The 16,734-nt window shown below is 37.2% G+C and overlaps 1 protein-coding gene across 2 annotated transcripts in view; it reads right to left on the bottom strand.

Moving 5' to 3' along the window:
- Positions 1 to 16,734, bottom strand: part of KIRREL3 (kirre like nephrin family adhesion molecule 3) — a 587,585-nt gene that overhangs the window by 22,523 nt on the left and 548,328 nt on the right. Inside the window, exons 13-15 of one of the 2 annotated variants that reach the window (XM_072425973.1) lie at positions 11,344 to 11,379; positions 3,019 to 3,126; positions 1,145 to 1,254 (exon numbers count right to left, since the gene is read on the bottom strand). In XM_072425973.1, coding sequence (XP_072282074.1) covers positions 1,145 to 1,254; positions 3,019 to 3,126; positions 11,344 to 11,379 — 254 coding nt within the window. The remainder of the gene's footprint in view (positions 1 to 1,144; positions 1,255 to 3,018; positions 3,127 to 11,343; positions 11,380 to 16,734) is intronic. The other variant, XM_072425974.1, reaches the window with a different exon arrangement.

Below are 16,734 nucleotides of genomic sequence, written 5' to 3' on the forward strand. Positions count from 1 at the left end.
ATCCATCCACAGCTCTTTTCCCACCTACCTACTGGATAAAAATCCATCCACAGCTCTTTTCCCACCTACCTACTGGATACACAAATCCATCCACAGCTCTTTTCCCACCTACCTACCTGATACACATCCATCCACAGCTCTTTTCCCACCTACCTACCTGATACACAAATCCCTCCACAGCTCTTTTCCTACCTACCTGATACACAAATCCCTTCACAGTTCTTGACCTGAAAAATCCTCTCCTAGCCGCTCTCTTCACTCCTCCAATGACCTACTACTGACTTCCTCACCCATACCCCCATCACATGCACGGCCCCAAGACTTTTCTAGTGCTGCCCTAACTCTCTGGAATGGTCTTCCGCATTCTATTCAGCTTGCTCCTACTTTCTGCTCATTTAAAAGAACTCTTAAAACTCATCTTTTCAAACTTGCCTACCCGGCTTCTTCTGTCTTCTAACCCTCACTACTCACCCACCATTCCATATCTCCTCCTATTGTGTGATACTGCCCCACCTCCTAGATCGTAAGCTCTTCTGGGCAGGGTCTTCTCCTCTTCCTGTGTCACTGTCTGTATCTGTCTGTCATTAGCAACCCCTATTTATTGTACAGCGCTGCATATTATGTTGGTGCTATATAAATACTGTTTATATATAAATACTATATATATATAAATAATATAAATACTGTATTATTAATAGTAATAACAGTAGTAATAATACTCTATTTTGAGCTGAGCACAGTTCCAAAGCCCCCATATTTGTATGCACAGAGATTGCTTTACGTATTAGGTTACCCCCCATATCTCTAAAATCTGGTCAGATTCCTGGCGGCGCATCACATGACCACCAGACCAGGAAATTAGGGCTGATTTATCAGTTTGGCATTGTGACCTTCTGAGCTGTGGTAAAGAAAACATGCAGCGTACATGTCCAGGTTATGCACAACAGAACATAACCCAAGCAAATCTTCTAGTCATTTACCTTACTCTACAAAGCTGAGTATGATTATATCTTGTTCTGTTTAAAATGTCATTTTTCATGCAAAGTCTGCTTTGGGTTGTAGCACATTATCAGATATCATATTGTGTCACATTATTATATTTGTGCTGTCATGCATCAAGGATCACACCATCACAATATCTCACCATCAGCTGTTTCATGCTGGAATGCTCCTCAGTTTCTCGCCCTGTCGTTGGCTCCTTATGAACAATCTCCACTCGGATGTCGTTTTTGGCAGATACCACGCCTTTTAGATCTAATGAAAAATGTACAGCTTCATTAGAGCAAATTTTTTGACAGGATTCTAACATTTATCAACCCTTTTCAAACTTTGATGTGGTTTTCTGTCTTTGCTTTTCAGCTGCCTTTACAGGAACTAAGTTACTAACTAACTAAGTTATGTTTGATTTAGTCCTAAATGTCCTTGGCTGTAGGAAGGTTCAGTTCTGCTCTGTGTGGGAGATACAGGTGGATCCAGAGAGCACAGCTGTGTCATATGCAAACGCAACAATTTATAATAGGTTATAGATATTGGGCCTATCTATTAAAGCTCCACTGATAAAAGTGTATCCTCTCCAGCCTTGGGGAGCTTTAATAAATCAGGCCCTTTCCTCAACCAAACTGCACAGAAAAGTGAATTTAGGACTTGTTTGAGAACTTAAGCTTTGTTTTTATCCTAATATACAAGTCAGAATGAAAGCAAAGTAAACATATAGCAATGGCATAGTAGAATAATCATATAATATTATATATTACCAGTGTTTAAATGCAGTTCCTGATTTAGTTTTCTTTTTTTAAACAAATTACATTTTAAGGTGTGTTACTGGAAGGATGAAAAAATCCCAAAAATAGAAAGCTAAAAAGGTGCAATATATTACATTTGTATGGGGTTTAGATACACTTTGTACCATTAACTGATAAACTAGCACCACCGTGTTTCACCTTAACCTGTAGCACAGCAGAAACCTTTGCAGTATTTCTTTTTCTGGAAAGTCCATATTTTTTTTAGGTGGATTTCATCTTGCATTCTTATGAGCAGAGATACATGTAAAGACTAAATAATGGTATTGTCAAGGGTGATAACCCCTATGATAATCTTTGTGAATTTACTTTTGTACAGTGAAAATACCTTAAAATAACATGTATGGGGTAGAATAATCTGATGCAGCAGTGCATTTAGTGTGGTGAAAAATCTATTTATACTGCGGTAATGAAAGTACTGCAAGTGTGAACCAAGCCAAGCTTATGGGCTCAGGCAATGGAGAGGTCAGTAATTATTAGGTTTTAGGTGACCTCTGATTCTATCAGCACCAGTTCATTCTAAGTCTTCAATACAACACATAAATCCACACCAACCTGCTTCTTAAAGCTGAACGTCAGGCACAAAGCTACATTTTGTTATTATTATTTTTTATTATGTTTATTTGTAAACCAAATACAAGTTGCCAGAAAGACAAAGGACCTGATTTATTAAAGCTCCCCAAGGCTGGAGAGGGTACACCTTTATCAGTGAATCTGGGTGATCCAGCAAACCTGGAAGGGATTTCCTAAAAGTCATTTGCTATTTGTTAGCAAATATTTTCAATCCTGGACCAGATCCATTCCAGGTTTGCTGGATAACCCAGCTTCACTGATGTATCCTCTCCAGCCTTGGAGAGCTTTAATAAATCAGGCCCAATACAAGAATCATGCTGGGCCAAAAGTCATTGAGATTGAGACAAGAATAAATACAACTAGATCATTTTTCTTGGAGTTCTTCTTTACATAGTGGCTGGATCTGCCTTTATTAGCCATTACCATTCTGTGGGCATTATTCTTCCTAAATAACCCTCATCAGAGTATAATTCGTGATTAGTTTACCTTTTTTACAGAAAAAGCTGCAGATTTGTTTTCAGGGTAACAAGCAATTAAAAATGCATTATATTTATGCATCTGGCTTTTACACATATCATAATCACTTTTACAGCAGCCCCATAATAATTACACTGAACATTGATGTTAATGTTATGAATACACTTACTTCTCTGGTTGCGAGCGCAGCAGAACGCTACAATTGTTGCCATGAGAACAAGAAAGGCCACACCGGCACCGACAGCTACGCCAATGATCACGGTGACTGGGACAGATTCTGCAGAAGAGAATGAAAGATATGCGTTACATTGCAATTCACTGAATTTCAACTTTCTTCAGTAACTTTGTTAAATTAAAGCTCAACTGTAGTCTAAAAAACCTTTGCTATAAATAGGAGGATCGGGAAGGCAGGCACCACATCTATTTTTGGTTTTCTTAAATCTCAAGGACTTTAAAGTATATCTAAAGCCAAAAAAGAAAGACAGGAAATTGCAAATGCAATAAAAACACTGGAAGGCTTTTATGTTGCCTTGATGTGTTTCATGCTACAGCATTTAATCACAAAGCTAACAGCCAAAACTTTTTTTTTATTATTAAAATTTTGATAAAAGTAGGGTTATAGGTTATTAGGTTTATATATATTGGAGCACAAGAAGCAGTGAAAGTAAAAAAGGAAAGTCCCCTCGTACACAGCTGTCACAAGTGTTTATTGGAAGAATTATTCTCTTTCTGTGATAGTTCAGAATTCTAGTTTATCACTAGCTGACAATGGCCACCAAGACATATAGGGTCCCATTTATTAAAGCTCTCCAAGGCAGGAGTGGATACACTTTCATCAGTGAAGCTGAGTGATCCAGCAAATCTGAAATGGGTTTCTTAAAAGTCTTTTGCTATTTGTTAGCAAATGTTTTCAATCTTGGACCAGATTCATGCCAGGTTTGCTGGATCACCCAGCTTCACTGATGAAAATGTATCCTCTCCAGCCTTGGAGAGCTTTAATAAATCCAGTCCATAGAGAGAGTGAGTCTGTCCAGGGGACGCATATAACAATAGGAACCTGACATAGGATCTAATTCTATATTACTTTTTAAAGAAAAAACAAAAAAGAAATGTGGCTTTAAATACACTTTAGGACATCCATGGGTAATTTAAAAAACAACCTTCAGTTGTGTTAAATAGTTATTCCAACCAAAGCTGATATTTCTGTTTTGTAGCAGTGAGTTGTATACTAGTGAGTTTCACCGCCTGGCAACATCTTCTATCTTTAGGGACAAAGTGATGGAATCACTGCACTAAGTTTTGGAATCTGTACACCTACTGTGTGCATTGTAAGGGATTCCCATCATCATCACTTGAGCTGAGTTCCAGGGGTCTGTACATCTTCCATGTTCAGAATTAGGGGATCGCATCAACCCTGTTGGATTTATCATTTTGGTATATAATGAAAATTTGATGTAGAAAGCTGTAACAAAAATGTAGGCCAGGACCCCAAACAATTCCCGATGTACAGAAGATCTTGGTGGTGGTGGAATGTCTAAAAAAAGCTATAGGCCCATTTTACATTGCAAGCCCCTTCTGTGACAAAAACATCACTTTGAGTGGACTGGCCATTTATGCTGTGAAAACAGGCGGGGGAGTTCAGTTGTGGAATAAACTGTGATTACTAATAGAATCCATTATTCATAGGCACATGGGACCAGAGAACAATTTCACACAAAAAACTACATTAACAGAATACAAAATACAGCATTTAATGCCACTACTCTGGCCCTGCCAGGGTCGTTTTCCAGTCAGTGGATGTTCCCCTAATAAATGGGCATAAGTCTTATCCAAAGACATGGATAGGTTTGTGTATGTACGAAACAAAAGTACGAAACAAGAGGTAGTCATGGTACTATTGAGGCCATGGCAATCGTTTGACCTCTGCCTCCTTGTCAAATTTTTGGTGAATAGTGGGAGAAAGATCGATCAAAAGCATAGCTTGGCATAAAACAACATAGGCCAAAATAGTTTTATATTCCATGAAGGCTTCGATGTCTTCACTTCTGAAAAGGAAACTGTGAAGCTGCTGTGAGATACAGTCTTCTTTTGTGCTTCTGTCTTTACCATTCAGCCCTACAGCCATGAGCACAATGAAATGGGGATTGTGTAGGAAACGATCTCTGCCTATTTTCTATTATGTCTTTGACCAAAATGAGAAGACACGGGTCAAAAGATTCCCTCATTCCCAAATCCTCAAACTGTCATTCACAGCTGTGCCTGGAGCGAAGTCTTTGCTTTTAATTTTATACTAGTCTGGCTTCCTTAGTATTTAAACTATATACCTATATGGTACACTTTTTTATTTTGGACAAAGTAAGGTTGTGTTGGAGGTCATATTTGATTTTTTTGTGTGCTGAGAAGGTTTGCACTATTAAGGGCAGAAACTTTTTTTATAGTTGTCACAAGAAGAGGAAGTGAGTGAAGATAATGGAATATTATCAAGAGAAAAATCCTCTTCACTTTGCAGAGATTTCCTATTACTTTGTACTGTGTCTAGAAAGGAAATCTATACAACAGGTAGCAAAAGAAGATAACTGATCAGTTTAATTTTTTCTTTCTGACCCCCCCCCCCCCTCAAAAAATAAAGTTATACCTTAGTATGTACCTAAAATCACTATGTAAATCTCAGTTTTTATACTGTGTTTCAGGTGAACTGCTGATTTCAGACATTGTTCCTAAATTGTTAGGTCTATGCAGTGGCATGTTTGAACCTTTCCTTATTAAGGTTAGTATAAAATATATGACATTTTGCAGGAACTAGAAAGCTACAAATATAGATCTGAATTCAACACTGCTGAGGCAAAGCTGAACAATGTGCAGAGGACTCCAAGAAAGCTGTTTGATACTTTTTAATGTTTTGTAAAAATTAGTTGAACCTGATGCTTCTCCAGATTTTTACCTAATCTCCATGAGTTATACAGGTTATCTATGACTATACAAGCACCTTGGGTTGGATTCACACCACTTGCATTGCATTTACCAGGCAGTAACTGGCAATGCACTCTGTAGCTTAGGGCACATGTTGTCACATCTGTTTTTCTGTTCATTACAGCCCCACACACATAATACAGTCTAATGTATTGCTTTAAAACAAAGTCAGTGTTGAATTGCTCTCTGGTGTTCAGTGTTTACTTCCCCATCAAGGAAGTCTAACCAGAATCATTTCAGCTACCAAGGTGCAAAATCCCCAATGCCTTGAATGTTTTCGAAGGGTTTTATGGGCTGATCAAGCATTGTTCAGGATTTCAAGTATTGTAGATGTTAGAATAATGTAAATACAGTTTTGCTAATTTTTAAAAAACAGCAATGTGGTAACCAATGGCACAAATCAATGATCAGTTCTAACTGTACCTAAATCTCTAAAGTGATTGGATGTGAATGCTTTATTCTGTAGGTTCCTGCATTGCCATAATTTAGGAAAACAGCCAAGTTTGACACCCTGACCACTTTTGTGTCTTTGCTACCTGACTCTGAAAAAGGGAACTGTTAGAACACTATGTAATTTTTGCTCATCATGGCTCATTTTTATTATTTTTGGCTTTCAGCTATAAGAATGAATGACTACACATAGGTTCTAATTTTTAATGTGACTAAGAGACACAACAACACCATAACCGCAAGTGTTTTTCCACAGATAAGGTTGAAGAAACAAACACTAATCTATGGCATACCCATAATATATACCCTGAAGTAATAACAATTGACTGTACAAGCAAAGCTAGCAAAGATTATTATCTCTAATGAAGGATGAATTAAAATCAGGTTCCCCCACCAACAACTTGTATGATTTAATTGAATTGGCAGGATAGGCGGACTGGAGTGGTAATTAGTGCATTCTGTGCTCGTTCGGTGATGGTCGCATGTTCTGAGGTTAATTTCTTCTTCAACAAAAGCGTGTTCCACTTGGATTGTCTCAATATGTAGTTGTATTTGTTGCACGCAATGTAGCATCTTTTCTGTCTGTATCTCTGGGTCTAATAGCTTCATGCAGTGACTGTGGGTTTGTCTGCCTGTTTTTAGCAGTGTAGTATCACAAAAAAGTAATATAATTATGGGGATGTGCAGAACTGTAAAAAATGTAATAAAACTAGTACATGTATATAAATACATTCTCAGTATGTGACTTGTATTAGCATCATCCATAGCAGCCTGGGTAATCGTGGGGTTTATAAGCAACTTTACACCTCACTGCATTTCATATGAAGTATTATTGAACCTAGCAAATGGTGAAAGTTTGTCATAAGATACATGTAGGGTTATCCTCATGGGAGTGTTGGGAAGCACTTCCCATTGAAACCCATTCTGAATGATATACTATATGGATAATGGTTTGTGGACCATCACATCTTGCTGGGCATCCTATTCCAAAACCACAGACTTTTTATGGAGTTGGCTCCAGAAAAGTATATTTGTGCAAATTTATAGCCATTATGACCAAAAGAACCTGTGTCGGGTAGAAGTAGCTGTCAAGTACTGTCACAGCTAACATTCCAATTCTATGTGGACCAATTCTGTGCTGGTTTTGTTTACAGTGGCCCAGTCATGCCAGAGCAGAAAAGAGCCTTACCCAAACTGTTGATATAAAGTTTAAATGGCCTGATTTATTAAAGCTTTCCGAGGCTGTGGAGGATACATTTCATCAGTAAACCTGGGGACCAATCAAACCTGGAATGGATTTCTTCAAAGTCATTTGCCCTTTGCAAGCAAATGTTTTGAACCCTAGACCAGATCCATTCCAGGTCTGCTGAATCACCGAGCTTCACTAATGAAAGTGTATCCTCTCCAGCCTTAGAGAGCTTTAATAAATCAGGCCCAAAGGGTGCATTAATCTAAAATATCTTGGTATGCAGTAGCATTACCAGTACCCATCACTGGAAACACCTGCATTTAATAATTTTGATATAAATCCACATACTTTTTGCCATATATTGTGGATGTGGTGGCCAGATCTCCATATACTTGAAGCCATATTGCCTATGGTTTGATGGTCAGGTGTCTAAAAGCTTGGCTTATAGTGTTCACATCTAAACAAATCCTGTAATGTTTAGTTAGTCCCCATCGGCTTGAAACGTACCTCTCAAGCATCTACTAGTATATTGGGGCTCGATGGGATTATATTTTTTTTACAGGCTTTATCTGAATTTTTTTTCTAACAGCTCATGATTTCCAGGTAAATTCACAGCTGCATGTAATAGCAAATGTTTAAAAAAGAAACAAAGTTGCAAAAATCCCTTTAAGGTGAACTTTTCTGAGGCACCTGTAGATTTAGATAATAAAAGAAAACAAAGTGAGTGTAGGGAGGAGAATTATTGAAGGTTTAACATATAGGCACTATCATTCCATTTGGTAGCACATCTTTCCATCTTTCAAGCGTTGAAGATCAGTCTTTTACAGCAGTAGGCGGACACACCAAACTTTAGCACCCGCAAGAATTTTTTAACACAAATTCTTTAATAGGAGCAAATGGAATGATTTTAGGTCTCTGTTACTGGCAAAAATGTGACCATACACAGTAAAAATGTCTGCATGTGGACAGATATTTTCTCTATTAGCTCCCGTTTCAGGTTGCAGAACCTTTGTGGCTTCTGGGAAACTTTCATTGTAACAAATAAATCAACCTAATCCTACCTTACCAATCAAAACAGAATATGAATGCTACAATGGCCCTGATTTATGAAACCTTTCCAGGCTGGGGATAATACACTTTCAGAAGTGAAGCTGGGTGATCCACAAAACATGGACTGGATTTTTCAAAATTATTTGCTATTTGCTAGCAAATGTTTTGAATCCTGGACCAGATCTATTCCAGGTTTGGTGGATCACCCAGCTTCACTTCTGAAAGTGTATTATCCCCAGCCTGGAGAGCTTTCATAAATCAGGGCCAATGTGTTTATCTCTCCTCTGATCTTTCTTCTTCTCTTTATGCATATTTTTATGTTTTGGAGAACTTTTTAGATTAAATGATAATTAGTCACCATCTGATTCTGTTGGGCTTTGCAAGAAATGTTTTGTTATATGTCTGTCTAAAGTATTTTTCTGATGGACAAATTTAATGCAGCAGAAATAGAAAAATTAGTAGTAATTTAATTACCACTGAATCTCAAATATGGATTCCACTCACTCACTTACTATTCCCTAAAGCCTTTTTGTGTTTGGCATAGGGGTCCTTCTGTCACATGATCAATCCCATTGTCCAAACTACTAGGAATATCACATGATCAAAATTTCCAAAGATATTTTCTGATTAATGTTAACAAGCTTTACCGCAGATTGCAAATTGAAAAAGGGCTGGGAGCAATTGTTTCTGCTATATACATTTATTTGTAAAAATGTGACATTACCCTTTAATCACTCTTGAACTGAAACTCCCCAAACCATTTTCCAGAATGGCTTTATATATAGAAGCAAGCATGTATTGATTTGTATTTTTTCCCTGACCCATTCTCCCTGGTTGATCTGTGGGTGTCTGTAGCTTGTCAAACTCTTAGCCTGTCTGATGTAGTTTTTCCTTTGATGAGTAAGAGCAATGCATCACAGCAGTTTATAGCCCATCAGTTATTTATGTTATAGATTTATTCACAGGGTGATTGTAGTGTAATGTGTACAGTTTCAATGTATCTATGTTCCCCTCTAAAATATGGATACCTTGTTTCTTTTCTGTCACAGTTCCAAGCAGTCTTACTTCTTTCAAATCTCAACCACGATTTAAAAATACAGCGCCCCTTCCTGCCCTCATCTCTTTTTATTCTGCACTTTGTCATTGACTCTGCCTCTCTTTTGAAAAAGGGATTCTAGTTAGCAATGGAAAGGATTATAGGACAAGTTTTTAGTCTTTAAAGCCTATCTAAAGTTTCATTTTTAACTGTATATTTAAGTGATTTGTGGAGGAATAAAGTTCTATGCCTTGCTTAAAACAGAATTACAGTCGGGAAGAATAAAAAAAAATAATAGCCCATTAAAAGATAGAATTAAAAAGGTGCTTTATTACAGTCATTATTCTAGAGCTATGCCATACTACCAAAAGATGCACTGAGCCCAATTATAGCATTAGCTTAACCCACTTTCTTTGAACTCTGGCTGTCATGGACCTTCTGACTTCTTGTGAATGGACAATGAAGAGGAGGCTGCAATCAGCTCACCTCTCTGTCATTCCTATCAAAATGCCCCATGTGCTGCTTCTTTCTTCCCCACTTTGCTGTGCTGTATGTGGGGACTGATAGGAGGCCAATACAAAGTCAAAATTAAGTATTCACACTGTCTGCTTTAAAAAATACAAAATGTATTAATGAATTTAGAGCAACAATAAAAAAGTTCAGCTTCAAATTAGCTTAAATGCCAAATTCAAATCAATGTTCAATAGCAGAAAGCTTCAAAGAGATCTGCAGCTATCTATGTGAAAGCAGAAGTCTCTCTCCTGATGAAAGATATTTTTCATGCTAAGTCAGACCTGGAGCTCTCTAATTACCAAGGAGCACATGATTTTCCGAATGGAGAGCTTTGGTACTGAATCAGTATAGGAAGCATGTTGGACTTCTGCAGAGGAATCATTGTTCACAAAAAGATTACACGATCCTCTCTGAAATATTCTACCGTTGAACAAAGATTTATATAATTATTAAGTACAAATAAAAAATAGTAACTTGCCTGTACATTTAAATTACAGTTAAAAATATCATTCACTTGTGTCCTTTTACCTTCAAATAAAAACATTTACTCCGGGATATGGCAAACAACTCAAGTGCCTGTGCAACTATAAGGAAGCAAGGTAGTGTAGATTTTCTTTTTTTGCCATCAAATATAGAAAAAAATCAACAGGTTTTTAAAAAGGAATATTACCCCATACCTTAATGATGGCCAATTTAAATTTTTATTTACATGCATGCCAATGATGTATTTGCTTTGTTAGAAGACTCTCTGTTATATATCAGGTATCACAAATGGAGAAAATACTCTCTCCACCTCTACTGGGGGCCAAAACTGGTTGATATAGGCATGAAATACTTGTTACCAGTCCTGATACATAGAAACTACAGCAGTGAATTTTTCCAGAATTCCAGTTCCATCTAATTGTCATAACAAATATGTGAGAAGATTGTTTTATCATGAGTATCTGAGAAATAAAAAAAAGGAAAAGGTGACTCAACTCACCTGTGGACAAAACCCCAGAAATATCAATTTTGGGTGGAATTGGCCATTACCCAGAGCCCACAGCAAATCATCCATTTCATGCAGGGACAATAATTTCTGGCGTTACCTACTATACCTGCATGGGTGCATGTTTCTATAATACACAACATAGATACAGAGAATGACAAGTTTAGGAAGTTGGCTTGAGATTCCCGGTCTTCTGCGCGTGGCGTTAGATAGGAGGAGGCCTCGTCTTGGTAATTCAGCGGGGAGGGCACACACAGACTGAACATGGGATTGTCACCTGGAGGTCATGCATCCATACCTGGTTCCATACTGGCTCCTGACTGCATGTTCCGACCTGTTTAAAGATAAAACAGGTGTCTTTGGGCTTGCAGGTTTGGCATGCTACTTATACAGATTTACTGAGGACTATGCTACTATCAATGATAAATAGGGCTTTTTTTCATAGACCGGCCTTAAATCAGAATCACTTTCAAACCACCCAAAGTGCCGGTAATATTTTTAAGTCTGTTTTTTTCTTTTAATGATTAAAGGTAGCCCAACACTTTCATGTGCTCCAGCCTTGAAAATATATAATATACTTCATAAAAAAGTGACACTCAATCAAAACTATTTAGGTTGAACAGTCTGGATTGAAAAGATTTAGGGGTCCTCTGCTAAAGCTGACATTTTAATGGATTCATTCTCAAGGCAAAGAGTGAGAATCCATTCAGGACGTCCATATTTTTTTTGGGCAGCGGGCCCGCTGCTGGAAACTGCTGATGAATCTCCCATCTAAATTATCAGAATTGACTCAATAATTATCTGTAGTAATTTAAAGGTTTTTTTTTCCTAACGTAAAACATCTTTATTTCCCGACCGCCCTGGCGATTTCACAGAGCTGAGATTCTTAATGTGAGTCATTGTAACGTTAGGAAACACAGAGGCTTGACAGACTGCCGTAAAAATGGAGAAATAAATAAATATATTGTACAATTTGACTTAATCCCGTCACTTTGTCTGACAGGATCGTGATGTTTCTGACTATGGAATCAGTATCGGGCTCCAGCAGACGGGAGAAGACACATTTAATTTGTGTCATTTTTTTCAATTTCTGTCCTGTTTGACAGATGTCCTCCTATGTTTTTGCCTTTTGGGTCCAGATTAAGAGAGCAGCCGAAGCCTTTATTAATTTTTACAGCGGGAAGAGAAAACAGGAAGCGGTGGAGGTCTAACTATAATTTCCTTTAATTTTTCAAGGACAACTTGAGATTGTTATCTGTGAGTTCCATCAATATGGGTTTTGTATTTTGCCTTTCACATCCAAAGGTATAGATAACGTGACAAGCAAAAGATAAAGCAATATTCAATTTTCTATTCTCCTATAAGGGCTAGTGACAAGATGCATGTGATTTTTTTCCCCTAACCCAAACTGTGTCCTTTTTTATGAATCTTCTCATGAACCTTCTCCACCCAAACTGATATGGCTTCTATTACTGCCATTTTGCCACTGGCTAGGAGGACATACAATCAAACATAGGAAGATGCTCCATGGAACTATTCTCTAACTCTTTTACATTTATGGAGGGAGATTCAGTTATGGCTGCCAGGATTACACCCCTCCTGTCACCTGCGGTCCGTAAAGTGACTCTACCATTTAAAAATGAATAACTAACTTGAGCTTTGTGCGTGTGTATTATGTAGGTACCTAGACATGCATGCTATTACCTGCAACAGCTTTAATTGACTAAATACTAAGCTTTTTTTTTCTAAAACATGGGTCAAAAGAAATGTGGGAATAGGAAGAAGCAGGCAAACTTTGACATTTCCTAGAATTGTAGGATTTTTGCCCCCTAAGAACAGCCCAGAATTAGGACATAAAGGGAACACTAAAAGCTACTATTAAGTGCTTAAAGGTGTGCGTACATTCAGCAGCTTTCACTGCCCACTCTATGCCCTAATGCTGGGCTACTCTGAATGGCAGCAGCAGAACAGTTTAAAGGAAATACGGGATATTGTTCCAAAACGAGTTGAGAGGTTGTCTGCATATGGAATTGCTGGTGGAACTTGGGGACAGCAAATAGTGTTCTCACAATACAACCCAGTAACACTTCTTTTCAAATGAAGAGCAGTTTTGCATCTGGCACCTCATACACAATGTTTGTGTCCACTCCCTGTACTATATTACGTTGAATGGCAAGTAACATAGGAAGCTTGTATGCATCATTTCTGGTTTAGGTGTATTTAGCTTTAACATGCTAAGAGAGACATATCATACATGCAAAGAACGTGCACAGATTCCATTATTTTTGTTCTTCACACAATCCTGATTGTTGGAGGTGCATCCTTGGTGTCCTATCCGATGGTACTTTCTTGGGTTATGTTATGTGACTAAAATGCAAATTGTGCTTACTGGAGCAAAAACTCTGAAGCTAAACTACACTGACTAACCTTACTTGTTTAGTAAAAATAAAAATGTAGAAAAGAAAATATTTTCAAAACATGCCATGTTGTTTGCTGTAATGGACAGTAGAATAAGAATTTTATGTTAAAGCTGCACTGCACAATGACATGGAAGAGCCACAAATAATTATACAATTGCTCTGCAGATTCTTTTTAATTAAATATTCATGTATTGTAGAACGCTAGCCAAAATCTTTTTTCCTCTGTCATGTTTTCTCTGCTATTTTCCTTTTAAGTAGATTACCTCTAAATTACCATCCTGATCATAGGTGACCACTGGCACTGGAAATGTATCTTACTGATCTCATATATTCATCTCTTTCCCACTCCTTCCACAAAGGAAAACGTTTTTATCCAGGGTCACAACACTATCCCACTGTGTCCCAATTATTTTCCTGTGTTAGCACTTATGTGGCCAATTTTAACACCCAAAACACAGGCACGATCAACTGTTGTCACCACCTGGAAACCCACTCTTAGAAATGCAATGCAGCCATTGCTGATGTGCATGAAGGCACATGGCACGGCGGGTAGGTATGTGCAGCGGCTGTGGGAGATTTTCTGCACAGAAATGTAACAAAGGATGGAAAAAGGTGAAGATAATATAAAAAAGTATTTGGTTATGTACACACTATTTCGGTGACTCCCTGTAAGCTGTGTTCATTCCCCATCTACACACCTTTACATCTACATACTTCTACTATAAGCAAACATTAGGATAACAGAAATGGAGCCTTGTGACCAATAAGTCTTTAATGTCAATGTTGGTTCTCCATAAGGTCAATCACTGATCCCAGCAAACAATGATGACCACCCTCTGTTACTAATGGATCCAGTGGGATAAATATGAGAACACATTTCACAGAAGTCCTTTGCCAGTAATTTACCATCTTGTGGTTTTATCTCACTGGATGAGTATTGCTGTGGAATTAATTGCTGGTCACTAAAAGGTTCCTTTGAGGTGAACTCGGAATTCTACTTGGACTGGCTATCATAGTCAATCATCACTATGTTTATTCAATGATGTCTCCTGCAGATACACAATGATTGTGTCTGTGTACTGAAACCCATAAGTGATTCTTTTTATACAACCTGGCTAGACTTACAGCTTTTTTTTGCATAGACCATAAAATGTGCAATGACCTTATTTGTTAGTTATATTTTCCTTCCTTGCTGCATTTTACCATTTTTTCACAGGAATTTTCAAGCCTCGTTTCCATTTATTTATAATGCAACAAAATGAAGGATCTTGGATGTTAAATGTTGCGTAAAAATGGCAGTAAAATGGTGAAAAATAGGTAAAAGATGCAAAAGCACTGATATCAGCAGAAAATGGACAAAACAAATAGAAAAATATACCACCCAGGGGGAAGGTTCTACTACTAGAGTTTCCCTCTAAAATGAAGGCATTACGCCAGATTTAGAGTCCCAACAAAAAATATATATATATAAAAAAGAACAAATACTATCATTGTACATTACTGTACATACAATATTAGAATAGATGGTGCAGTGACAGCTGATTCCAGATGGACCGTCTGCCTTACCACAGCATGACTATGCATCCAATTTTCCATTCATTTCTACAAATTATTTAAAGCTTTGATGAAGGAGGACTGTTCTCCCTTAAATGTGTTGGCTGTAACAACAATTACAATTGTGTTTAGGAATAAATGGATTTTGCTGGACCGTTTGGCTATTTGGGTGGCGATAACATTGTTTTCTAAATATTTCTATCATAATCCAGTAAACGGAGGTGACAACAGAGGGGGGACCCAGGAAACAGTGAAGGCAAACAGGAAGTAATAAATGTGTTTAGCAGATAAAAATTGACATTTATAGACTTTAAAACCCAAGTCTAACTATTGATTAAAAGTTAGTGCCTCTGAAATAGTTCAATGCCCCTTACACAACTGTGTACTTTCTTGTCCATGTTTACGGAAAATGGGCAACTGTACAAAGATGACATTTATAGAATTGTCAGAGACTAAAAAGTGGACTCTTTCTGCATTTTCAACAGTGAATTTATATTTCTTTTTTTCTATAATGCAATTGTGTATATTTTTTTCTATTATTGGTATTAAAGTTCAGCTTTTCTCCTATAATTGGCTCATTTAGATTATTTGTGCTTCTATTATATTTTGTATTGTAAATTAAGGGTGAAATGCCTTTATTTGAACATTCTAGTTTCTCAGCCATCTCTAATCATATTCTATTTTTCTGAATCACTGCCCTGAAACAAACTTTTAGGGGAAGGTTTTATGATTTTTGGACAATATTTACTATGATTGGCAAAAATAATAATAATATAAAAATAAATACCATTTATTAAGGTAACTATAAAATCATGCTTAGTAATATTTTTTATTTTCCTTTTGAGCTCACAGGTATAGCCTTTAGATTTTTTTCCTTTCTTTGATGTAAACCCTGTTTTTTACAGACCTCAGTAGCTCAGTGGCTAAAAGTTACATGACTCTTTACTTATTAGAACAAGAAGTCTGAATAGTCACAGAGACAAACCACAGCCTTAAAAAAGATTTTCCCGTTTGTCTAGCTAACCCACAGTGCTGTCTGAATGTTTTTTAGCAAATCCTGGCTAATCCTATATAGCAAGCAAAGTCTGATCTGCAAAGTACTTAAGTAAGGGGGTGCAACACAATAACAAAGCAAATAGCATATTTAAAATGAAAAAGAATGGACTATTCTTACTTATATATATGTCTTTAATTACCTGTTTTTGTTTTGTACAGGGTGGAATCTGACCCATTCGTAGCCTGCATAAGTCCTGCAATGTTTACAAAAGATCACAGAAATATGTTGTTTTTTTTTTATCTGAAAACTGTAGTACTAAAATTCTTTACCTACAACTATTGACTAGAACTAAAACTAACTAGGAAAACTATAATGAACTCCATACGTAACGTGTGTTTCCCTGGTCATATGCAGTAAGTAGAAATACAAAGAAATAAAGAATAAAAAAAATATTATATGTTCATGGGACCAAAACAATGATCTATTCTAAAAAGGAATAAATCTCCAACTATTTATTCCTATCAGCCAAAGCATCATCAGCTAAACCCATCTGCACTCATATCCTCTGCAGTGTTACTGACACCCGTCTGACCAGGCAGGCCGTGGCTCTGCTTGGGTTGGAAGGTGCCCAAGGCTAATTCTCAGCAGTTCATTTAGCTCCAATTCAATCTACATGGCAGCGACGTCTATAAATCTTATTTTAATGAGAACTCTCCAC

This window comes from Pyxicephalus adspersus, chromosome 11 (assembly GCF_032062135.1).
Source record: "Pyxicephalus adspersus chromosome 11, UCB_Pads_2.0, whole genome shotgun sequence".
Classification (NCBI taxonomy): Eukaryota; Metazoa; Chordata; class Amphibia; order Anura; family Pyxicephalidae; genus Pyxicephalus; species Pyxicephalus adspersus.